The following is a 25,539-nucleotide window of genomic DNA, read 5'->3' as shown; positions in this document are numbered from 1 at the left end:
CCACTGTGGGGGGGGGGGGGGGTGGAGGTGGTGTGTGGAGTTATAGCTCTGTGAGGGTGGGGGGGGGGGCAGCGATCTCTCCACCCCACCCCCCGACAGCAATCTCTCCACATACCCCACCCCACCCCCCGACAGCGATCTCTCCACACCCCCCGCCGACCACAGCAATCTCTTACCCTCCCCCACCCACCACAACGATCTCTCCATCCCCCTCCCCCACCACAGCGATCTCTCCCCCACCCCGCCCCCCGGACAGCGATCTCTCCACCCCCCTCATCCCCAGACAGCGATCTCTCCAACCGCCTCCAGAGCAATCTCTCCACACCCACCCCCTGCCCCCCACAGCAATCTCTCCAGCTGCCCCCAACCCCCCCACAGCGATTTTTCAACCCTCTCCCCCCCCCACACAACGATCTCTCCACCCCCCCCAAAACCAGCGATCGCTCCAGCCCCCCCCCCCCCAGCGATCTCTCCACCCGCGCCCCCCACAGCGATCTCTCCACCCCTCCAGAGCAATCTCTCTCCACACCCACCCCCCATAGCAATCTCTCCAGCCGCCCCCAACCCCCCCACAGTGATTTTTCAACCCTCTCCCCCCCCCCCACCCCAACCAGCGATCGCTCCAGCCCACCCGCGCCCCCCCACAGCGATATCTCCACCCGCGCCCCCCACACCACGCTCTCAGGCCGGCAGTCTCTGGCCTCTTTGGGGGGGGGGGGGGGAACGGCGGAGCTTGAGAACCGCTTGCGCAACTCAGGAGCCGAAGATTCCCGAGTCAAAAGGCCTCCTCCGCCACACACCGCCGGCTGCACTTCGCTCCCGCCCGCTTCACTCCACTCAGCTTACCGCCAAGAAAAGTGGGATGAAATTCCCGCCCACTCGGCCCCAGCGGTACCGGGCGGTAAAAAATGATGCACCGTCCGGGGACCGCCGAAATATGGGCGGACCGTGAGTTTCACCAATTTCGGTCCCATAGTGTTTCCACTGCCTGATCATCCTTACTGAAATTCCTCAATTCTACTGCTGTAATTGTGTACTTTATCAATATTGCTACTCCCCCTCCTTTCCCAATTACCCTATCCTTTCTAAAGTTGCTATAGCCTGGAATATGTAGCTTCCAATTATGTCTAGCTTGTAGCCAGGTCTCTGTAATGTCTATTACATCATATCCTTTCGCTGAATTTGTGCTTCTTACTCACTTGTTTCATATCTCATGCTATGTGCATGGAGAGCTGCCTGGGGTTGGAGAAATGCAGATGGAAAAATAGGTAGCAACAGTGACCCAAGAAACTACAAAAGATAGAAAGTAGAAAAGTAAAAGTGGAGGTCAGAGAAACCCAAAGCAAAAATTAAAAAGGGCCACATTACAGCAAAATTCTAAAGGGACAAAGTGTGTTAAAAAGACAAGCCTGAAGGCTCTGTGCCTCAATGCGAGGAGTATTCATAAGGTGGACGAATTAACTGCGCAGGCAGCTATTAACGAATACGATATAATTGGGATTAAGGAAACATGGCTCCAGGGTGACCAAGGCTGGGAACTCAACATCCAAGGGTATTCAACATTCAGGAAGGATAAACAGAAAGGAAAAGGAGGTGGGGTAGCGTTGCTGGTTAAAGATAAAATTAACGCGATGTTAAGGAAGGACATTATAGCTTGGATGATATGGAATCTGTATGGGTAGAGCTGCGGAATACCAAAGGGCAGAAAACGCTAGTGGGAGTTGTGTACAGACCACCAAACAGTAGTAGTGAGGTTGGGGATAGCATCAAACAAGAAATTAGGGATGCGTGCAATAAAGGTACAGCAGTTATCATGGGTGACTTTAATCTACATATAGATTGGGCTAACCAAACTGGTAGCAATACAGTGGAGGTGGATTTCCTGGAGTGTATTAGAGATGGTTTTCTAGACAAATATGTCGAGGAACCAACGAGAGGGCTGGCCATCCTAGGCTGGGTGATGTGTAATGAGAAAGGACTAATTAGCAATCTTGTTGTGCAAGGCCCCTTGGGGAAGAGTGACCATAATATGGTAGAATTCTTTATTAAGATGGAGAGTGACACAGTTAATTCAGAGACTAGGGTCCTGAACTTAAGGAAAGGTAACTTCGATGTTATGAGACCTGAATTGGCTAGAATAGACTGGCGAATTATACTTAAAGGGTTGATGGTGGATAGGCAATGGCAAACATTTAAAGATCACACGGATGAACTTCAATAATTGTACATCCCTGTCTGGAATAAAAATAAAACGGGGAAGGTGGTTCAACCGTGGCTAACAAGGGAAATTAAGGATAGTGTTAAATCCAAGGAAGATGCCTATAAATTGGCCAGCAAAAGCAGCAAACCTGAGGACTGGGAGAAATTTAGAATTCAGCAGAGAAGGACAAAGGATTTAATTAGGAGGGTGAAAATAGAGTATGAGAGGAAGCTTGCTGGGAACATAAAAACTGACTGCAAAAGTTTCTATAGATATGTGAAGAGAAAAAGATTAGTAAAGCCCTTACAGTCAGAATCAAGTGAATTTATAATGGGGAACAAAGAAATGGCAGACCAAATGAACAAATATTTTGGTTCTGTCTTCACGAAGAAAGACACAAATAACCTTCCGGAAATACTAGGGGACCAAGGGTCTGGTGAGAAGGAGGAACTGAAAGAAATCCTTATTAGTCAGGAAATTGTGTTAGGGAAATTGATGGGATTGAAGGCCGATAAATCCCAGGGCCAGATAGTCTGCATCCCAGAGTACTTAAGGAAGTGGCCCTAGAAATAGTGGATGCATTGGTGATCATTTTCCAACAGTCTATTGACTCTGGATCAGTTCCTATGGACTGGAGGGTAGCTAATGTAACACCACTTTAAAAAAAAGAGGTAGAGAGAAAACGGGGAATTATAGACCGGTTAGCCTGACATCAGTAGTGAGGAAAATGTTGGAATCAATTATTAAAGATGAAATAGCAGCACATTTGGAAAGCAGTGACAGGATCGGTCCAAGTCAGCATGGATTTATAAAAGGGAAATCATGCTTGACAAATCTTCTAGAATTCTTTGAGGACGTAACTAGTAGAGTGGACAAGGAAGAACCAGTGGATGTGGTGTAATTGGACTTTCAAAAGGCTTTTGACAAGGTCCCACACAAGAGATTGGTGTGCAAAATTAAAGCACATGGTATTGGGGGTAATGTACTGATGTGGATAGAGAACTGGTTGGCAGACATGAAGCAGAGTCGGGATAAATGGGTCCTTTTCAGAATGGCAGGCAGTGACTAGTGGGGTGCCGCAGGACTCAGTGCTGGGACCCCAGTTATTTACAATATACATCAAAGATTTAGATGAAGGAATTGAGTGTAATCTCTCCAAGTTTCCAGATGACACTAAGCTGGGTGGCGGTGTGAGCTGTGAGGAGGATGCTAAGAGGTTGCAGGGTGACTTGGACAGGTTAGGTGAGTGGGCAAATGCATGGCACATGCAGTATAATGTGGATAAATGTGAGGTTATCCACTTTAGTGGCAAAAACATGAAAGCAGATTATCTGAATGGCAGCAGATTAGGAAAAGGGGAGGTACAACAAGACCTGAGTGTCATGGTAAATCAGGTCATTGAAGGTTGGCATGCAGGTACAGCAGGCAGTAAAGGCGGCAAATGGCATGTCGGCCTTCATAGCGACCGGGATTTTAGTATAGGAGTAGGGGGGTCTTACTGTAGTTGTACAGGGTCTTGGTGAGGCCTCACCTGGAATAGTGTGTTCAGTTTTGGTCTCCTAATCTAAGGAAGGACGTTCTTGTTATTGAGGGAGTGCAGCGAAGGTTCACCAGACTGATTCCCGGGATGGCAGGACTGACATATGAGGAGAGACTGGATCTGTATTCACTGGAGTTTAGAAGAATGAGAGGGGATCTCATAGAAACATATAAAATTCTGACGGGACGGGACATGTTAGATGCAAGAAGAATGTTCCCGATGTTGGGGAAGTCCATAATGAGGGGTCACAGTCTAAGGATAAGGGGTAAGCTATTTAGGACCGAGATGAGGAGAAACTTCATCACTCAGAGAGTAGTTAACCAGTGGAATTCTCTACTGCAGAGAGTTGTTGATGCCAGATCATTAGATATATTCAAGAGGGAGTTAGATATGGCCCTTATGGCTAAAAGGATAAAGGGGTATGGAGAGAAAGCAGGAAAGAGGTACTGAGGTGAATGATCAGCCATGATCTTATTGAATGGTGGTGCAGGCTCGAAGGGCCGAATGGTCTACTCCTGCACCTATTTTCTATGTTTCTATGTTTACAGACCAGTGAGTTTGACATCCAGTACAGATGAAGTTATGGAAACCTTCATTAAAAAGGTAAGATAATGGAACATATGAATAGAAATGAAATCATAAAAGAAAGCCAGCGTAAGTTCATGCCCACCTTAGTGGTTTTCTTTGAGGGTGTGACAAAGGAGTTTTGTAGGGGTAAGGCAGTGGATATGGTGCACTTGGAATTCTCTAAGGTCTTTGATACAGTTCCTTTGGAAAGCCTAGTACTGGAAATAAAAAAGTGGGAATCAGTAGAAATATTTAACACTGGGATTGTCATTAGCCTGGGAGAATGTTACCAGTGTGGTCCCATAGGAGTCCGTTTTGGATCTTTTTTGTTTAATATTTTCATAAATGATCTGGAGCTAGGAGCCACAAGCACATTGGCTAAATTTGCAGATGATTTAGGACAGATATCATGGTAAGAATGTTCAGTACATGAATTTACCTTCTGGTGAAGATAGAAGATAGAAGGCTAAAATTTTAAATTCATCCAAAGAAAGGTAGATGATTGGGGAATAAACTAAGTTTTATTCATGGATAGATGAACTATAGTCTTGATCTACCTTCCAATTTTAGGATTAAGGTTTTGACCACTGGGATTCAACTTTAGCCAAACAACATCCAATTGTCTTTCAAATATTGACTGATTACACGCGTTGAAGACTTAATTTATAGCCAAAACAGCATCATACACTATTTACCAAGTTATTGAGGTATCTAAAGATAGCAAGGAATTTAACATTGAAAATCTTTTACCCAGATCAGCTCAAAAATGCCATCAATGTTCAAAGATCCTCAAAGAGGACAGGTGCGTTTTTCCTTGTTAACTTTTATAACCCCAGTTACACGGCACGTTTGTTTCACATCATTTCAAAATGGAGCTGCTCGTCAAATGCAAACATTTTGACATTAATTGATGCTAGCAATGATGTGAAACGTCACTGAGCTCTCTATATATTCTATGAATCATAGACGTTACATGGAGGGGAGAGGAAATCACCCAGTAGCAGAAGGTAAAAGCTGCATGACCTCATCGTTTTTAATCATCTAAATTAGTAATACTTATCAAGATGTACATACCCAAAATGAAGCAGTTTAAAAAAAATCTATCTAGTTTCAACAGATGGGTGCTTTAGAATTGCACCATTGAACCAAATTTGATTGGGTTTTATTCTCTGCTCCTGTCATTGATTTTATTTCCAACTCAACATCGAACATGATGATGTCACAGCGCAGCAGGTCACAAAGGTCAGAACAGTTAACAAATGGAAGATGTTCGGTCATTACTTCATTGAACATTTGGTGAAGGTGGGTGAACCAGCACTATATCCAAAATGAGCTCCAGGCAATTGCTGATGGACCGACTCACTTTTCCAGCCTCATATGACAAACAGGAATAGTAGCAAAGTACCTGTTAAAGATTCACTTTTCTGTCATGAATTTTGGATTTATTAAAATGTAACTTATCAAATGAGTTACCCATGAGTGACTGAATGTGAACTGCACAAGTGCAGTACAGACTGTACTGAACACAATTATAGGATTGTCCAACAGAGATAATTCAAAGAAAAAGAGAGATAATTTTGCAATGAAATTGCTCAACTTGAAGAAATCGCAATTGAACAAAAAAAAACAGCTCATATGACAGAATATTTGCAGGATACAGAAACTATTGTGCAGCATATGCATGTCTAAGTAACTGTTTATTACACCTCTGTGAAGCACCTTGGGACATTTTTCTATGCTAAAAGGTGTGACATAAATACAAGTAGTTGTTGGGGAATCTACCAGTTTACATGAGTAACTGCGGAACTCAGTCCAGTCAGTTACGTGCTTTTCTTAAAAAGAACAGGCAAATGTGGTCATATGTAAAGCCATTTAATCAACGTACCTGATCATCTCCTCCTGATAAAGGCTGCTGACTACAGGTCCACCAAATCGTATTTTCTGATCCGATTCCTTCACTGAATCCTGAAACACAATCAGATGGAGTTACTATAAACTCAATACCTACAATTTCAGAGGCAATGTTGGAATATTTTCATTTTCATTCACTGTACTTTTATCAGTTACATTGGGCCAATATTCTTGTGAAGCCCAATAGACTTGCCTATTTGAAATAGTAATACTGTATTTATTTATAAACCCATCAACTTTTTTCTTTGGCACATTGCAGAAATCCTGAAACTATATTTATCAGATTAACATTCCACCAAGAATACATAAGAGTCCAGAAGGAAAAGCTGGGGATTCTCCAATCCAAACCCCATCAAGAAAATGCCCATTTCCTCACTGGCCTTCTAATTTTTTAAAGGAAATCTTAATCGATGCTTCATATTTGGTTGAATTTTGCGTAACTCATGCTTCATGTCTTTCTTTTACAACAATAAATAACAAGGATATTGTTTTCATTTAAAAAGAGACAAATACAAGGTTGACATGTACTGTATAACTTTTATTTATAGTGCCTTTAACATAGCAAAATGTCCGAAGGTGCTTCACAACAGTGTTACAGACAAACAGTCAAATTTAACACCGAGCCACAGAAGAAATTAAGGCAGATGATCAAAAGCTTGTTTCAAGAGGTAGGTTTTAACGAGCATCTTAAAAGGAGGAGGGGTAGAGAGGCGGAGAGGTTTAGGGAGGGAGTTCCGGAGCTTAGGGCCCAGGCAGTTGAAGGCATGGCCACCAATGGTTGAGCAGTTATAAAAGGGGATGTTCAAGAGGCCAGAATTTGAGGAGCGCAGACCATCTTGTGGCATTGTGAGGCTGAATAGATTAGAGACAGGGAGGGGGTAAGTCCATGGAGTGATTTGTAAACAGGGATGAGAATTTTGAAATCGAGGTGTTGTTTAACTGGGAGCCAATGTAGGTCAGACAGCACAGGGGTGATGGGTGATCTTGACTTGGTGCGGGTTAGTACATGGGCTGCTGCGTTTTGGATAACTTCAAGTTTACGTAGTGTGGAATGTGGAAGGCCAGCCAGGAGTGAGTTGGAGTAGTCAAGTCTAGAGGTAACAAAGGCATGAATGAGGGTTTCAGCAGTAGAAGAGCTGAGGCAGGGGCAGAGGTGGAAAAAGGCGGTTTTAGTTATGCCACGGATATGTGGCTGGAAACTCATTTCAGGGTCAAATATGACACCGAGGTTGCAAACAGTCTTGTACACCCTCAGATTGATGCTAGGGAGAGGGATGGAGTTAGTGGTTGGGGAACGCAGTTTGTGGCAGGGACCAAAGATAATGGCTTCGGTCTTCCCAATATTTAATTGGAGAAAATTTCTGCTAATTAACACATGCAAACATTATTAGGAATATTTCAACTCTCTACAGCGAGGATAAAATGGTTCCCAATTAATAGTAACCAATTTATCTTCTTCCTGCCCCATAGATCCACCTACAGTTACATAATTTCACCCTTTGAGACTGTCCTCTGACCAGTCAACAGTGCCTTATAGAATCATCACAGACAACACAGTAAAAATCAAAAATACAGTACAAGTGTGAAATACAAATACCCAATAGGGGTATGTAAATATTTTTGAGGAGCAAGGTTGTATTTATTATGCCATGAAATTGGTCTTTCAACTATCTGAGGCTGCCCTTTCACAACACAGCTGCAGTAAATCACAGAAACAGTTTGTCTGGAGCAATTGTTGTACCTCTCTCTGTGTCTGTGTTTCAACTCCCCATTCTCATTCAACCACGCTGCTGCTGAATCATTCTGCGTAGTGAAGATTGCTACTCGGCCGTTAACAGATCCAGCAGTAAAACGGACACCTGCTGAAAACTGCTACCGTTTGCAATCTGGTAGGAAAATGGGAGGAAGAGACAAAAGCACAGAAGAAAAAGAAGCAACGGTAGAAAGAAAGGCAAGAAAATCGAGCAGAGGAAAAGGCAAGAAATCAATTCGACAGAAAGAAGTCAAGCAGGACAGAACGTTAAGCAATTAAGCACACAGAAATCAAGAGAAAGCCCGTCAAGAAACAGAAAGGGAGTACACAAGGATAAATAGTGGAACAGTAAGAATCTTGTTAAATTATTTAAAATGTTACTTCAGAAAAATAATCTAGTTTGCATTTATCTGTCTGTTTTGCCAAAATTCAGACCTGCCAGTTCGCTGCAAGGAAATTGGGCAATGTTCCAGAAGTTATTTCAAGTGTCATGGAAACAGGTTTATTAATTTTGAAAGATACAGATATGGATAGTATACAACAGCAACTTGCAAGTATGTAGCACCTTAACATCGAAAAACATCACATAGCATTTCGCAGAGACAATCAAAATGATGCTAGTCAAGCACGAATCTAATAGGAGGAGGGTTGATCAGAAGCTTTGTCAAAGAGCTGTTTTTTTTAAAAAGCAAGAGAAGAGGGATGTGGAGGGGTTTAGGGACGGAATTCTAGCATGTGGGATTTAATCATTTCCCCCGAAGAATGCATAGCAGAATGATACTGGAACCACGATCAGTGGAACCTGGAAACGCAAGGTTTGCTTTAAAGTCATGTTTGCAATTGAAGTTTTTGGTCACAGACCTGTTCCGATAGCCTGCAGCATGGAAAACAAACTGCGGCAACAGCAAACTGTTGATTTCCACGCTGTACAATGAATAAAAAGGTATTTTCGAAGAATATTCTCATGAAAAGTGCATTCAAATACAGTGAAGTAAACCAACCCACCTCTAAAATGAAGGAAGTCAGGTTGCAGAGCTCCAGTAACTGTCCGGACTAACGGCAATAAAAACTACCTAACTTTTGTAATAATTACTAATCCCGTCAGAACCATTTTGTAGGGTCATGTTTTCAAGAAGAACAATCGGATCAATTATCCTCTATGGTTAACTTTTTAGCCAGTTGCTGTTTGCTCTCCTGGTCCTACACTGCATCATGTGCTCTGTAGGTTGGAGTGACATTTCCAGAAGGTTTACAAAGCTTCATCAGAGGTCACAGTTATACAGTCCAACAAGTCAGCAACATCAAACAATGAAAATGCTGACAGTTCTGCAATCATTAGTATGCATTTTTGCCCCTGAACATCAGGCTTGAAAAACAAGATAAAGTAAAGCTGCCAAATAAACATTTGAATCGTTATACTCCTCACATGATTAAGGCAAGAGAAGTGAACATTCCCAGGGCTCCCCGATGCAACCTTTCAAAGTGGAGGCTTCACCGGAAACACAGGCTGACAAGAAGTCAAAATTAGTTTGACATCTGTCAGCTATTCTCTTATTCAAAGTCTGCTCGAGGAGAAAAGAAAAAAAGATGCAGAAAGAGAAACTCCATTATTCCAAAGCAGCAAAAGCAAACCTCTCCCCTCAAAACATCATCAACTCAAAATGAAGAGGATCGGTGTCTTGATATGATTTTCGTTTGTTTCCATTACACTTGCAAATTTTCACTTGGGATTTATAGATTAAGTTTTTTAAAATGTTTTTCCCAAGTCAACTACATATCAACCTGCTTATTCCTTCCTTATCCAAAAGAAGATTAAATTACCATTCAGGTAACTGTTGTTTGTGGGACTTTGCTGGGAACCAAATGGTTGCCACATTAACTTGCATGATAAGTCACTATACAATTTAAATTTAAATTTTTGGGGGTGGGGTAGATAGCGAGCTCTTTGAAGTACAAGGCACAGCCAAGTGCTTTAACTATCCTGAGGCTCCTTACTCCAGAATGAAGTATGATGGAATATTAATTGTTATCATTAAAGAGATTGAAAGGGGAGTCCAAAACTAGGGGTCAATAATATAAGATAGTCACTAATAAATCCAATAAGGAATTCAGGAGAAACATCTATAGTCAGAGATTCATAACAGTGTGGAACTTGCTACCTACCACATGGAGTAGCTGAGACAAATACCATGGATGCCTTGAAGGGGACAAGTGCATGAGGAAGAAAGGAATAAAAGGGTATACTGATTGGTTTAGATAAAGTAGGGTGGGAGGAGGCTCACGTGGAGCATAAATACTGTCATAGACCAAATGGGCCGAACAGTCTGTTTCTAAGTCATTCGATGTAAGCTTTGATTTCAAATAAGTTGTCAGAATGTAAATATGCACCAAACACATCTTATTTTGAAACCCGTTCATAATATGCAGAATATTAGCACAAATTAAATTTGACTCTTCTGCCTGATGCATCTATTATAGTGGTCATCATTATCTCAATAAAGGCAAACTTCACATAACATGGAAAGAAAACAGCACACAAGGACAGCAACAATCACAGGTACACCTACCCACCTGTTAAGCCTTTTGGGTCAAAGCTCCCCTTCCTGCACAACATACAGAGTAGTGACAACAGGGGACTTCAATTATCCGAATATAGACTGGGATAGTAACATGTCCTGAAATGTGTACGAGAACTTTCTTGATCACTGTGTTTCCAGCCCAATGAGGAAGGAAGCAATGCTGGATCTAGTTCTGGGGAATGAAGTGGGGCAAGTGGAGGATGTTTTAGTGGGAGAGCATTTGGAGAATAGTGACCATAATATTATCAGGTTTAGAATAGTTATGAAAAAGGACATGGTACAATCAAGCGTAAAAATACTTAACTGGAGGAGGGCCAATTTCAGTGAATTGAAATAAGAGATCTGGCCCAGGTGGATTAGAATCAAAAATTGGTAGGCAAAACAGTCATTGAATATGGGAGGCCTTCAAAGAGGAGATAGTTTAGGTATAAACACATTCCCATGTGGGGAAAAGGAAGGGCATCCAAAGCTAGAGCTCCCTGGATGACTAAAGATATAAAGGTTAAAATAAGACATTTTAGGACAAAGGAGGCTTATTTCAATTACAAGGTTCATAATATAATAGATAACCAAGCTGAATATAGAAAGTACAGGAGATCTGAAAAAGTAAGTAAGAGGAGCAAAGAGAGACTATGAGAATAGATTAGAGGCTAACATGAAAGGCAACCCAAAAGTCTTTTATAAACACAAATAGCAAAAGGGTACTCAAAGGATGTGTTGTTCCAATTAGAGAATAAAAAGGAGATCTTCTTGAAGGAAAAAGGCATGGCTGAGGTATTAAGTGAGTACTTTGCATCTGTCTTCATTAGAGAAAAATATACCAATGTAGCAGTAAAGGAGGAGGCAGTAGCGATATTAGATAGGATAGCAATAGATAGAGGATGTACTTCAAAGTCCTTCATTGGAAAAATTTAAAATGATGACAAATAGGGTACACATCAATTATATTTCAACGAGGAATACAGTTCAAAAGAGAGATTTTAAAAAGATTATTTGGTAAATATAGGAAGCTAATACTGAAGAAAATTAGAAGAAATTTGAAGTACAAAAGACAGAAAATACTTTTATATATTGCCTCATCACACACTCAAAATATTTTACAATCAATGGATTACTTTTGAAGTGCAGTCATTGCTATGTAGGCAAACAATTTGCATTTAACAAGGTCCCACAAAACAACATATGATTGAATTACAAATTAAACTGTTTCTGGTGGGGTTGATCAGGACACCAGAATACTTCCTGCTGCTCTTGAAATAATACCATGGGATCTTTTACATCCAGATGATCAGGCGGACACGGCCTCGGTTTAACATCTCATCTGAAAGGTTGCACCCTGTCAACCTACATTGGGTTTGCAGTGCAGCATGAAGCCACAACCATCTAACTCAGAGGCGAGAGTGCTACCAGTTGAGCCAAGCTGGCAAGAGGGAAGCACAGAAGATTCGGAAGGCTACTGGAGGAAATAAGTAATAAGATTGGCAGTCAGCATAAAGGGAAATGTTTGTAAACACCAAAGAAATGAGATGACAGTTAAAGGTGTGGGACCATTTACAGATTTAAAAAAAGGGCCACATTGTACAAGAGCGAGGGGCTGATGGATATGCTTCATAAGTATTTTGCCTCAGTTTTTACAGATGAAAGTTAAGATTACCTGAGGGGTTGTATTAAAAAATAATGGGATTAACATTAGAAAGGTCAATGAGTCAAGATTTTTGGCCTCTTAGAACACTGAAGCAGGTGAAGGTAGCAGAAGCACTAACCATAATAATTTTCCAAAAACCTTTGGGAAGAGCGAAGTGGTGACAAATGTTACACTCCAGGGAAGGGAGTAAGCCAGGAAAATATAGACCAGTTAGTCTTACCTGGATGTGGACAAACTTCTAGAGTCCATGATACAAGACTAAATTATTGTTTTGAATTGCTCCAGCAACAAACTGACACAGACAATGTCCCAAATAGCTTCAAATTTTGTGCTGCAAGCCTGTGACGTTCAACTGGAATGGCATGGATTAATCAGAGACAGTCAGTATGGATTTACGAAAGGCAGGGTACACTTGACTAATTAAATTGAATTTTTTTGACGAAATGATGGTGTTAAAGGAATTGCAGTGTAAAATGTATTTATGGATTTTCAGAAGGCGCTGGTTACAAAAGAAATGTAGCTGAATGGGAGTACAGGTGCAAAAGGCCATAAAAAAGACAAATGGGATTGATTCTGGGTTTTATGCATGTAGTACTGAATATAAGAGCAAGGAACTAATGCCGAAGACACTGGTTAGGGGGTAGTGGGCATACTTGTGTAGTTTCAACTACCCCACTATAGGAAGAATAATATAGCTATGGAAACGGTAGAATAAAAATTCACTGAATGATACCAGAAGTGAGACACTATTATTAAAAAGACTGTTTACGAACAGTGAACATTAGAGTTGGGGAGGAATCTAATAAAGGTTTTTAAAATTATGAAAGGTTTTGAGAGTGTAAATAGTGAAAACTGATCGGAGAACTGGTAATAAGATGGCACAGACTCAAACCAAAAAGGAGAAGCAAGAAATTATTTCACAAAGAGGGTTATTATAGCATGCACAACTTTTCTACAAATGGCTATTGTGGCAGAGACTAGATCATCGTTTAAAAGAGAATTTGATTAGTATTTGAAAAGAAAGCGCCTTATAGGATACAGGAAAGGCCAGGGAAATGGGATTAGCTCCAGTTGAAGAACTAGCCCCAGCACAGGTACAATTTCTATGATTCTATTAGTTTAAAATGATCAGCTATGTAACTGTGCATAGCCTAGGCAGGTTCCAGAACGCTCTGGGTTTCTGAGGGAAGAGATGCTGTCAAACAGGATTCAGAGGTCAGATAGGGTTGCCAACTCAATATAATTAGCGCAAGTAAAATAACACTAATGAAGAAAATAATGGTACTAAAGAGTGACAAATCCCCAGGGTCAGATGGTTTCCATCCCAGGGTTTTAAAGGAAGTAGGTGAGCACATGGCAGATCTCCTAATTATAATCTTCCAAAGTTCTCTCGATTCAGAAACTGTTCCTTTAGATTGGAAAATTGCGCATGTCACTCCGCTATTTAAGAATGGCGAGAGAGCAAAACCAGGAAATTCTAGACCAGTTGGCCGAATATTTGTTGTCAGGAAATTATTAGAGTCTATAATTAAGGATACGGTGACTGAGCATCTCAAATTTTCAGTTGATCAGAGAGAGCCAGAGAGAACCAAACTGAATTTTCTGAGGAGGTGACTAAAGTAGTGGACAGGGGGATGTCTATGGCTGTTATTTATATGGATTTCCAGAAGGCATTTGATTAAGTCCCTCATAAGAGATTGTTAACTAAGGTTAATTGAAGGCAAATTATTGACCTGGTTAGGAAATTGGCTGGAGTACTGTGAGCAGTTCTGGGCACCACACCTTAGGAAGGTTATATTAGCCTTGGAGGAAGTGCAGCATAGGTTTACCAGAATGATACCTGGACTCCAAGAGTTAAATTATGAGGAGAGATTACACAAATTAGGGTTGTATTCCCTAGAATTTATAAGATTAAGGGATGATTTAATCAAAGTTTTCAAGATAATCAAGGGAACAGATAGGGTGGATAGAGAGAAACTATTTCTGCTACTTGGGGAATAGACTAAAAATCAGAGCCAGACTTTTCAGGAGTGAAATTAGGAAACACTTCTACACTCAAAGGATGGAAGAAGTTTGGAACTCTCTTCCGCAAATGGCAATTAATGCTAGGTAATTTTAAATCTGAGATTGATAGATTTTTGTTAACCAAAGGTATTAAGGGATATGGACCAAAGGCAGGAATATGGAGTTCGGTTGCAAATCAGCCATGAACTCACTGAATGACAGAACAGACTCGGGTGGTCTACTCCTATTCTTATGACCGCCCACTTCCAACTGCCCACACGCTTCCACCATTGGTCGTCCAGCATTTTCCTCCTCGCGACGCACCGCCTTTTCACAATTGGAAATACTCTTCCAATACCCAATTGGATGATTCTTGACTGTTAATCAAACAGCCATTTTGTGCCACTATCAATATTTTTATAACTAATAAGCAAAAGTGTTCAATGAAAAAAAAACTTTTCTTTAATGCAACTATGATTTTTCTCCTGAATTACTCACAGTAGTGTCCAGAGATTAATCTTTAATTCCTGGAAACTCCAGGACAATCCTGGGGTCTAGCAACCCTAAGGTCAGAGTACCATCTTGCTGGTGCCAATCAGATACTGTCAAGCACATCCTGACTTTGACATTGCTGGTGGAGAAGAAATAGAAAAAAAAAACACGAAGTAACCTCCTTTACTAGGGAAGTGATAATTTAATGCCTGGTATTCTGGAGCTAAATAAGCAATCATGTATGAATTTCACAATAAGTGAAGCTGCAAATGACCAGGAAGAACTGCAGAAAAGGTGAACAAATCAAGTGCAGAAGTGTCTGTGTTTAATGTGAAACCTAAAAAACAGCATGAAATATACACCAAAAATTTTAATGGTGGAAAACAAAATGTTATCTATGATGAAGCAGACACAACGCAACCCTACTCATACTTCATTCCTTCCCCAAAACCTCAAAACGATAGAAGTTCCTCACTCTTTCCTTCCTCCTACAATCTACAAGTTTTCAAAACATAACATAACTGCAACATCGGTAAGAAAAAAACTGAATATATAAAAGCACGGGAACGCAGCAAACATAATTTTAGCCAAAAGTCTTTGAAAGGAACAAAGTAGCCCAATGATACAGGTTTGGGTTTTTTGGAGGGAGAGTTCTTAGATGACTTTTCTCTGATAAGTCCACTGCAACAAATGAAGACCACAGTTTACAATAAATGGTTAGTTTCCAAGACTAACATTCAATATACTGTCCTTAGTAACGCTTTTACATATGATTACAAGTTACACTGTACATTAATTATGCTGTGTCTTGATCAGCAATTCCATATAATGGGCATAAATGAAAACATTATTTGATAGATTACAATTTATGCCTCTTGAAGTTTATGGAGTCAACAGTAATTTGTGTTTTTCAAAACTGCCTATTCAGTTCAATCTGGATCTATGCGCTGTACTCTTACCAAAATCCTCTCAATATCCCATTAAACTCAATACTTCTGATGACTTAAACGAGAAAACTTTGAAATATCAAGTGGCAGGTCTAGACATTCTATCATAGGATTCCAAAGGGTCAATTCGATTTTAGTCAAATCAAAGGTGATTACATCATGCCTTTGGAAGCCAATTTGTCAATAAAATCAGGACTGAAATTCCCTCTTTGCTGCAATTCTACGTGACAGTCTGTCACAACATTGCCCCCGCACACTTGCCACTGACAGACAGGTTACAATTGTTATGTAAATGCACAGTTTACTTTCACAGATACGGTCCTGTAATTTTTACACTACTATAGAGTCATTGGTATTCCTTGTAAGCTGTAGGATATTATGTTCACACAGGCTGACAGATAACAAACCCAGTGATCTATGACTAGCTTTCCTATTCTGTGATTAAGCCTGCAAACATTTGTAGTACAGGTACAATGTCTCAAATCCGGTTGTCCGAAAATCGGATTTGTCCGAAAACCGGAAATTTGAGAAAATCCCATTTACATAAGAACATAAGAAATGGGAGCAGGAGTAGGCCATACGGCCCCTCGAGCCTGCTCCGCCATTTAATACGATCATGGCTGATCCGAACATGGACTCAGGTCCACTTTCCTGCTTGCTCCCCATAACCCCTTATTCCCTTATCGGTTAAGAAACTGTCTATCTCTGACTTAAATTTATTCAATGACCCAACCTCCACAGCTCTCTGAGGCAGTGAATTCCACAGATTTACAATCCTTAGAGAAGAAATTTCTCCTCATCTCAGTTTTAAATTGGCAGCCCCTTATTCTAAGATTATGCCCCCTAGTTCTAGTTTCCCCTATCAGTGGAAACATCCTCTCTGCATCCACCTTGTCGAGACCCCTCATAATCTTATATATTTCGATAAGATCACCTCTCGTTCTTCTGAATTCCAATGAGTAGAGGCCCAACCTACTCATCCTTTCCTCAAAAGTCAACCTCCTCATCTCAGGAATCAACCTAGTGAACCTTGATATTCAGTAGTCCGGAATCCGGAATTATTGTCCAAAAACCGGGGGGCCGGACGAATTATTGGTTTCGGGGATGCAGAGGATCCTCTTCAAAGAAATCTTGACAGATCGGAAAAGCCGGTTTTCTGCACATGCGCATTGCGCCCCAAAATCCCGGCTTTTGCGAGGCCTCGCCAGGTCCGAGCGCACTTCGTGGAATTTTCAGCCCATAGATTTTCTTGTCTGAAATCCGCACGGTCTTGGTCCCAAGGTTCATCGTTTTCGGCCCATGGATTTTCTTGTCCAAAATTTGGAAAAACCCAAAAAACGACACTGTCTTGGTCCAGAGGTTGCCCGATTTGAGACGTTGTACCTGTACTATAAAAAAGTTAATTCATATCCAACAAGGGATAGCAGAATTGTTAACCACTTGCAGAAGGAGGTTTTATTGGTCTAAGGTCCCCTTGCCCTGCTTTACAAACATTTAAACATGACCCACAAGCCATTTCCTACATGACACTGTGACTACACTTCAAAAGTACTCCATTGGTTATAAATCGCTTTGGAGGCGGGAGCTCGAGGTGCGTGGAGAAGCCTATAAAGGCCCAGCGGCTGCGAGAGGCGGCGGCAGATCGGAGGCGGGAGCTCGAGGTGCGTGGAGAGGCCTATAAAGGCCAGCTTGTGCAGCTCCAGCCGGGAGAAAAAGCAAAAAAGTAGAAAGGAATCAAAATGTGACGTCACAGCCAAAGGGGTAAGTGATTGGTGAGTAACTTTTCTTTTTCTTTTTTATATCAGTAAGTAACCTATTAACATTGTTGTCGCCAAATTAAGTGTAGCTAAGGGTTAAGTCATGGCAGGAGAGCTCGGTCACGTGATATGCTCCTCCTGTACCATGTGGGAACTCAGGGACACTTCCGGTGTCCCTGACGACTACGTGTGCGGGAAGTGTATCCGCCTCCAACTCCTGACAGTCCGCGTTGCGGAATTGGAGCTGAGGGTGGATTTACTCTGGAGCATCCACGATGCTGAGAATGACGTGAGTAGCACGTGTAGCGAGTTGGTCTTACCGCAGATGAAGGGTCCACAGTCAGCTAGAGAATGGAAGACCAGCAGGAAGAGCAGTGCAAGGAAGGTAGTGCAGGGGTCCCCTGCGGTCATTCCCCTGCCAAACAGATACACTGCTTTGAGTACTGTTGAGGGGGATGATTTATCAGGGGAGGGCAGCAGCAGCTAAGTTCATGGCACCGTGGCTGGCTCTATTGCACAGGAGGGCAGAAAAAAGAGAGTGGGAGAGCGATAGTGATAGGGAATTCAATTGTGAGGGGAATAGATAGGCGTTTCTGCGGCCGCAACCGAGACTCCAGGATGGTATGTTGCCTCCCTGGTGCAAGGGTCAAGTATGTCTCGGAGCAGGTGCAGGACATTCTGAAAAGGGAGGGAGAACAGCCAGTTGTCGTGGTGCACATTGGTACCAATGACATAGGTAAAAAAAGGGATGAGGTCCTACGAGACGAATTTAAGGAGCTAAATAAAAAGTAGGAACTCAAAAGTAGTAATCTCGGGATTGCTACCAGTGCCATGTGCTAGTCAGAGTAAGAATCGCAGGATAGCTCAGATGAATACGTGGCTTGAGCAGTGGTGCAGCAGGGAGGGATTCAAATTACTGGGGCATTGCAACTGGTTCTGGGGGAGGTGGGACCAGTACAAACCGGACGGTCTGCACCTGGGCAGGACCGGAACCAATGTCCGAGAGGGAGTGTTTGCTAGTGCTGTTGGGGAGGAGTTAAACTAATGTGGCAGGTGGGTGGGAACCAATGCAGGGAGACAGAGGGAAACAAAATGGAGACAGAAGCAAAAGACAGAAAGGAGATGAGTAAAAGTGGAGGGCAGAGAAACACAAGGCAAAAAACAAAAAGGGCCAATGTACAGCAAAATTCTAAAGGGTCAAAGTGTAATAAAAAGGCAAGCCTGAAAGCTCGGTGCCTCAATGCGAGGAGTATTCGGAACCCAGGAGAGGGCTCTGAGCTAGTTGGAGTGCAGATGAACAGGACCCCAAGAAAGAATACAAAAGGCAGGAGGCAACAGAGCAGAGTAGCACTGGGGTAAGTGTAAACGACAAGGTGATAGGAAGGGACAATATGTATGAATATAAAAGGGGCTGCAGGAGGGGTCAAAACTAAAAATCATGGTTTAAAAGCTAGTATTAAAACACTACCTAAATGCACGCAGCATTCGAAATAATGTAAATGAGTTGACAGCACAAATCATTACAAATGGGTATGATTTGGTGGCCATTACAGAAACGTGGTTGCAGGGTGGCCAAGACTGGAAATTAAACATACAGGGGTATCTGACAATTCGGAAGGATAGACAAGGGAAAGGAGGTGGGTTAGCTCTGTTAATAAAGGATGATGTCAGGGCAGTTGTGAGAGATGATATTGGCTCTAATGAACAAAATGTTGAATCATTGTGAGTGGCGATTAGAGATAGTAAGGGGAAAAAGTCACTGGTGGGCGTAGTTTATAGGTCCCCAAATAATAACTTCACTGTGGGGCGGACAATAATCAAGGGAATAATAGAGGCATGTGAAAAAGGAATGGCAGTAATCATGGGGGATTTTAACCTTCATATCGATTGGTCAAATCAAATCGCACAGGGTAGCCTGGAGGAGGAATTCAAAGAATGCATATGGGATTGTTTCTTAGAACAGTATGTTACAGAACCTACAAGGGAGCAAGCTATCTTCGATCTGGTCCTGTGTAATGAGACAGGAATAATAAATGATTTCCAAGTAAAAGATCCTCTCGGAATGAGTGATCACAGTATGGCTGAATTTGTAATACAGACTGAGGGTGAGGAAGTAGTGTCTCAACCGAGCGTACTATGCTTAAACAAAGGGGACTACAGTGGGATGAGGGCAGAGTTGGCTAAAGACGACTGAGAACACAGACTAAACGGTGGCACAATTGAGGAACAGTGGAAGACTTTTAAGGAGCTCTTTCATAGTGCTCAACAAAAATATATTCCAGTGAAAAAGAAGGGCGGTAAGAGAAGGGATAACCAGCCGTGGATAACCAAGGAAATAAAGGAGAGTATCAAATTAAAAACCAATGCGTATAAGGTGGCCAAGGTTAGTGGGAAACTAGAAGATTGGGAAAATTTTAAACGACAGCAAAGAAAGCAATAAAGAAAGGAAAGATAGATTACGAAAGTAAACTTGCGCAAAACATAAAAACAGATAGTAAAAGCTTTTACCGATATATAAAACGGAAAAGAGTGACTAAAGTAAATGTTGGTCCTTTAGATGATGAGAAGGGGGATTTAGTAATGGGAAATGTGGAAATGGCTGAGACCTTAAACAATTATTTTGCTTTGGTCTTCACAGTGGAAGACACAAAAACCATGCCAAAAATTGCTGGTCACGGGAATGTGGGAAGGGAAGACCTTGAGACAATCACTATCACGAGGGAGGTAGTGCTGGACAGGCTAATGGGACTCAAGGTAGACAAGTCCCCTGGTCCCGATGAAATGCATCACAGGGTATTAAAAGAGATGGCGGAAGTTATAGCAGATGCATTCATTATAATCTACCAAAATTCTTTGGACTCTGGGGAGGTACCAGTGGATTGGAAAGCAGCTAATGTAACGCCTCTGTTTAAAAAAGGGGGCAGACAAAAGGCAGGTAACTATAGTTTAACATCTGTAGTGGGGAAAATGCTTGAAGCTATCATTAAGGAAGAAATAGTGGGACATCTAGATAGGAATAGTGCAATCAAGCAGACGCAACATGGATTCATGAAGGGGAAATCATGTTTAACTAATTTACTGGAATTTTTTGAGGATATAATGAGCATGGTGGATAGAGGTGTACCGATGGATGTGGTTTATTTAGATTTCCAAAAGGCATTCGATAAGGTGCCAGACAAAAGGTTACTGCAGAAGATAAAGGTACGCGGAGTCAGAGGAAATGTATTAGCATGGATAGAGAATTGGCTGGCTAACAGAAAGCAGAGAGTCGGGATAAATGGGTTCTTTTCAGGTTGAAAATCGGTGGTTAATGGTGTACCACAGGGATCAGTGCTGGGACCACAACTGTTTACAATATACATAGATGACCTGGAAGAGGGGACAGAATGTAGTGTAACAACATTTGCAGATGACACAAAGAGTAGTGGGAAAGCAGGTTGTGTAGAGGACACAGAGAGGCTGCAAAGAGATTTAGATAGGTTAAGCGAATGGGCTAAGGTTTGGCAGATAGAATACAATGTCGGAAAATGTGGTGTCATCCACCTTGGGAAAAAAAAACAGTAAAAGAGATTATTATTTGAATGGAGAGAAATTACAACATGCTGCGGTGCAGAGGGACCTGGGGGTTCTTGTGCATGAAACTCGAATCCCAAAAAGTTAGTTTGCAGGTGCAGCAGGTAATCAGGAAAGCGAATGGAATGTTGGCCTTCATTGAGAGAGGGATGGAGTACAAAAACAGGGAGGTACTGCTGCAACTGTGCAGGGTATTGGTGAGGCCGCAGCTGGAGTACTGCGTGCAGTTTTGGTCACCTTACTTAAGGAAGGATATACTAGCCTTGGAGGGGGTACAGAGACGATTCACTAGGCTGATTCCAGAGATGAGGGGGGTTACCTTATGATGATAGATTGAGTAGACTGGGTCTTTACTCGTTGGAGTTCAGAAGGATGAGGGGTGATCTTATAGAAACATTTAAAATAATGAAAGGGATAGACAAGATAGATGCAGAGAGGTTGTTTCCACTGGTCGGGGAGACTAGAACTAGGGGGCACAGCCTCAAAATACGGGGGAGCCAATTTAAAACCGAGTTGAGAAGGAATTTCTTCTCCCAGAGGGTTGTGAATCTGTGGAATTCTCTGCCCAAGGAAGCAGTTGAGGCTAGCTCATTGAATGTATTCAAATCACAGATAGATAGATTTTTAACCAATAAAGGGAATTAAGGGTTATGGGGAGCGGGCGGGTAAGTGGAGCTGAGTCCACGGCCAGATCAGCCATAATCTTTTTGAATGGCGGAGCAGGCTCGAGGGGCTAGATGGCCTACTCCTGTTCCTAATTCTTATGATCTTATGTTCTTATGAATGCTCTGAGACTATGAAAGGTGATATATAAAGGCAAGTCTTTCTCTTTTTTTTTTTAAAAACAAACTCGACAATAGAAATCCTTTGATATCCAACTCTATATGTATGAAAATCCATTAGACTCTGGGCATTCAACGGTCCCAAATAAAAGCATTGCCTGATGTGTAGCTGAGCCACAGAGTAGAACTGTCTCAAGTTCTGTCCCATCTGTGCAGACTTAGCTAGAACACTTGATCTTAGTTGGTCCAACATGCTCAACCCTAACCTGATTGTGTGAAGATTTGTGTTTTACTGAGTTTTATATTGCTCCTATTGAGCACTGTTTAAGTTAAGCCAAGTTCAAAACAGTATGTTTTACGAATAAATATAGGCACTTATCACAAATTTCTGAGTGTCTTTCGATAGGAAGCATACAATAGAACATGAAAAAAAAAGCTCTCAATATACTCAGTTTTTCATATCTGTCCATGCACCACACTAATAGATCAACAGTAATCTAACGCACTGTCTAAAAAGCAGAAACTCCATTTTGAACAGTTCCCATAATTTTCTCTTGCAATGCACAGCAAATGAATGAGAGTTCCCTTTCAACTCTGTGTACCATTAAGACTCACATTAACAAGGAATGGCACGACAGATAACTTATTAATTTATCTAAAAAACAAGTCAATAAATCAGAGATACTGTGGTTAATACTGATGTCAATTCTGACACAGATCTTCATCTAATGCTGTATTAAATTCTGTTGTCCTGAAGTACTTAAAATTTAATTTTCTTTTTGCTTTCACAATTAAAATGCATGCTGAATGAGCTAACTTAACCATTGCATTTTGTGACTTAAATATGCAACTCAAAGACCATGAAAATATTGTTAAATGAGTAATCAATAAAAGTCTAGAAAATAGGTGCAGGAGTAGGCCATTCGGCCCTTCGAGTCTGTAAATCAATGTGAACTTTCAAGTAATATGCCAATATATTAGCGCAAGTGAAATGCACTGTCTATAATATGTGAAAGTGCATTTGCAGAGGTGAGGTTTTTTTTATTGCCGTCATTCTTTTGTTACAGCAATCATTATTTTATGAAAATGTGCCCTGCAGACATAGGTTCAGTGAAAAATATAATTGAGAAGTTTATTGCATTTCAACTAAAACTGCTCTATACATGAACATAAACTTTCACTCATCTAAAAAAGCTACTGCTGCTGTATCAGCTCAATTTCACCTCTTGTCCAGGGCTCTGACTGCTCAATATAACCACATTAGTGGCTTAGCTGACAGAAACTAATTATAACTTGTTAGTGTAACATTTGCAGACAGGCAATTCTGTGTTTTGACAAAAAGAGAAGTTGCAAGTCTGAGCATGCTGGTTAAAGGCACACCCCACTGCTCTCAAGCCACAAGAGAGTTTGCACCTGTTTGGATGGAGTACCATTCGAAGAGTCCATCCTCTCCCCAAATGGAAAATAAAATTTGATCATATCACATTCTTGTCAACAGAATGATAGTAAAATTACAATGACAGGGTTGTGAAATTTTCATGTTATGTCCACTTAAACTGTGGAACAACAACCAGTATCAAGTGGGCGAGATTCAACTCGGTTTCAGAGTTAGGATGAATTTGGAATCATCGAATCTTACAGCACAAATGGAGGCCAGTTGGCCCATCATGCCCGTGCCTGCTTTTTGGAAAGAGCTATCCAATTAGTCCCACTCTCCCGCTCTTTCCCCATAGCATTGCAAAATTTTCCTTTTCAAATATAAGTGCAATTCACTTTTGAAAGTCACTATTTAATCTGCTTCAACAACAACTTGCATTTATTTGGCACCTTTAACATAGCAAAATGTTCCAAGGCACTTCACAGGAGCGTTAACAAACTATATTTGACACCAAGCCACGTAACGAGATAGTAGGGGCTGACCAAAAGCTTCGCCAAAGAGAAAGGTCTTAAGGAGTGTCTTAAAGGAGGAGAGAAAGATAGAGAGGTAGAGAGGTGGAGAGGTTCTGAGGGAATTCCAGAGCTCAGAGGCTAGACAGCTTAAGGCACGGCCGCCAATGCAGGGCGAAGGAAATCGGGGATGCACAAGAGACCAGAACTGGAGGAACGCAGAGCTCAAACTATTAAATTTGAGGTGTTTCAGGTTGTGCAGTCCAGATCATAAGTACTCGCTGCAAAAAAAAATTCTCATCTCCCCCTCGGTTCTTTTGCCAATTATCTTTAAATCAGGGCCCTCTGGTTATTGACTCTCCTTACCAGTGGAAACAATTTCTCCCTATCCTATCAAAACCCTTCCTAATTTTGAACACTACATGGTCAAGGAAACTGGAATTGGGAGGATTGGGTAAGGAAGAGAAACACCTCCTCCCCATCTCCCCATCACATCAGCCTACTGGCTCATACAGGTCTAAGGCTTTCCCCTCCACTGCCATGCCTGAACAACCATTTATGCCCCTCAAAACTTTGAGGGGCCGAAATTAAGCTCCGCCCCAAACGGGGCACACCTACCGGATTTTAAAGTTTTTCAAATACCAGAGAAATTCAGGACTCTGACATTTTTTTTGCCTCGGTATTGTGTTGGGTGCAGGGCGGAAGTGCCCTTGCAGTGGGTCCTCGCCCCGACCTGTCATTAGCGCGTCGCTGATGACATCAGTCACATTTGCGTTAAAGGGGAGAGCCACTGCGAGCTCTGCATACTTCTAAGTTAGGTCCACTGGGCCACCAGGGAGGGTTTCGGCCGGGCCTACAACAGGCAACCTGGCACCCCCTCTTGGGGGCATAATTGCCGAATCCAGGGGCATAATTGTTGGGCCGACCTGGCAGTCAGCCAACAATAAAAATTAACATGGCAGCCGTGGCAGTGCACTCTCCCCTTTAAGGGCGGCCAGGCCACCATAGCACAGAGAATGTAACGGCAGAAAAAGCTGTCGGGGCACCAACCTGTGGCGGGGCTGCTCCCGTGGGGCAATTTTGGAAAAGAGCAATTTCCTGAAGGACAATTTCCCGATGGGGTCCCTGCCAGTTGGAAGGGGGTTGGCGAGTGCATGCCGTGGTGGGAAAACAGGCGGAGCTGCCCCGGACACCGCTCAAACCGGAGGTAGGGCAATTTACAAAATGGTGGCCCCTCTACAGAGAGTCAGCGGCCATTCCACGCCTCCCCTTTCAGATGCCCAGAGGCCTCATCAGGAGGGGCAATTTCAGCCCCCCAATGTGAAGAAACTTCAATGTGACATCTGTTAAAAGTTTTCCTTTCATCAGTTTTAACCCATGCCCTCTTGTCCTACTATCCTGGCACAGCTTGAAGCAGTTGCTGGATCAACCTCATCTATGCTACTTGGTGTCCTGTACACTTCTAAAAGGTGTCCTCTTGATTGCCTCCTTTCAAGGGCAAAGATTCCAATTTCTCCAGTTCTTCACTGAACACCGTACTCAAGGGGTGTTCTGACCAGAGGCCAACACTCAGTTTGTTGAGATAGGTTAGATGAAAAAGAATATACTTTGATTCAAATGGTGGCACTCTGAAGAATTGAACTCGTTACATTTCCACCTTAATCATCATGGAAAAAGTAATGAACTTCTTTATAATATGTAATATATATATATAAAACAGGATTTCCATTAAAGTTCTGAATTGGGAAGAATACATTCAGTGCAAACTTGATTGTATTGTGAAATGATACAATCTTATCATGTGATCAGAACAGAAAGAAAACAAAATCACTATTACCTCTCTTAACGATGATGTACTTTAATAGATTTGTCCCAGAAAGAGTGGGATAAAAGAAGAGTATT

At 41.9% G+C, this 25,539-nt stretch overlaps 1 protein-coding gene across 7 annotated transcripts in view; it reads right to left on the bottom strand.

Moving 5' to 3' along the window:
• Positions 1 to 25,539, bottom strand: part of acbd6 (acyl-CoA binding domain containing 6) — a 227,149-nt gene that overhangs the window by 157,192 nt on the left and 44,418 nt on the right. For all 7 annotated transcript variants that reach the window (XR_011593981.1, XM_070886217.1, XM_070886219.1 and 4 more), the window contains one exon: positions 6,193 to 6,272. Coding sequence is in view for 6 of the 7 variants with exons in the window: in XM_070886217.1 (XP_070742318.1) it covers positions 6,193 to 6,272 (80 nt within the window). In the remaining variant the exon portion in view is untranslated. The remainder of the gene's footprint in view (positions 1 to 6,192; positions 6,273 to 25,539) is intronic.

This window comes from Pristiophorus japonicus, chromosome 8, assembly GCF_044704955.1.
Source record: "Pristiophorus japonicus isolate sPriJap1 chromosome 8, sPriJap1.hap1, whole genome shotgun sequence".
NCBI classification, from domain to species: domain Eukaryota; kingdom Metazoa; phylum Chordata; class Chondrichthyes; family Pristiophoridae; genus Pristiophorus; species Pristiophorus japonicus.
Note: the sequence above shows the minus strand (reverse complement) of the source record. Positions and strands in the feature narration are given on the sequence as shown.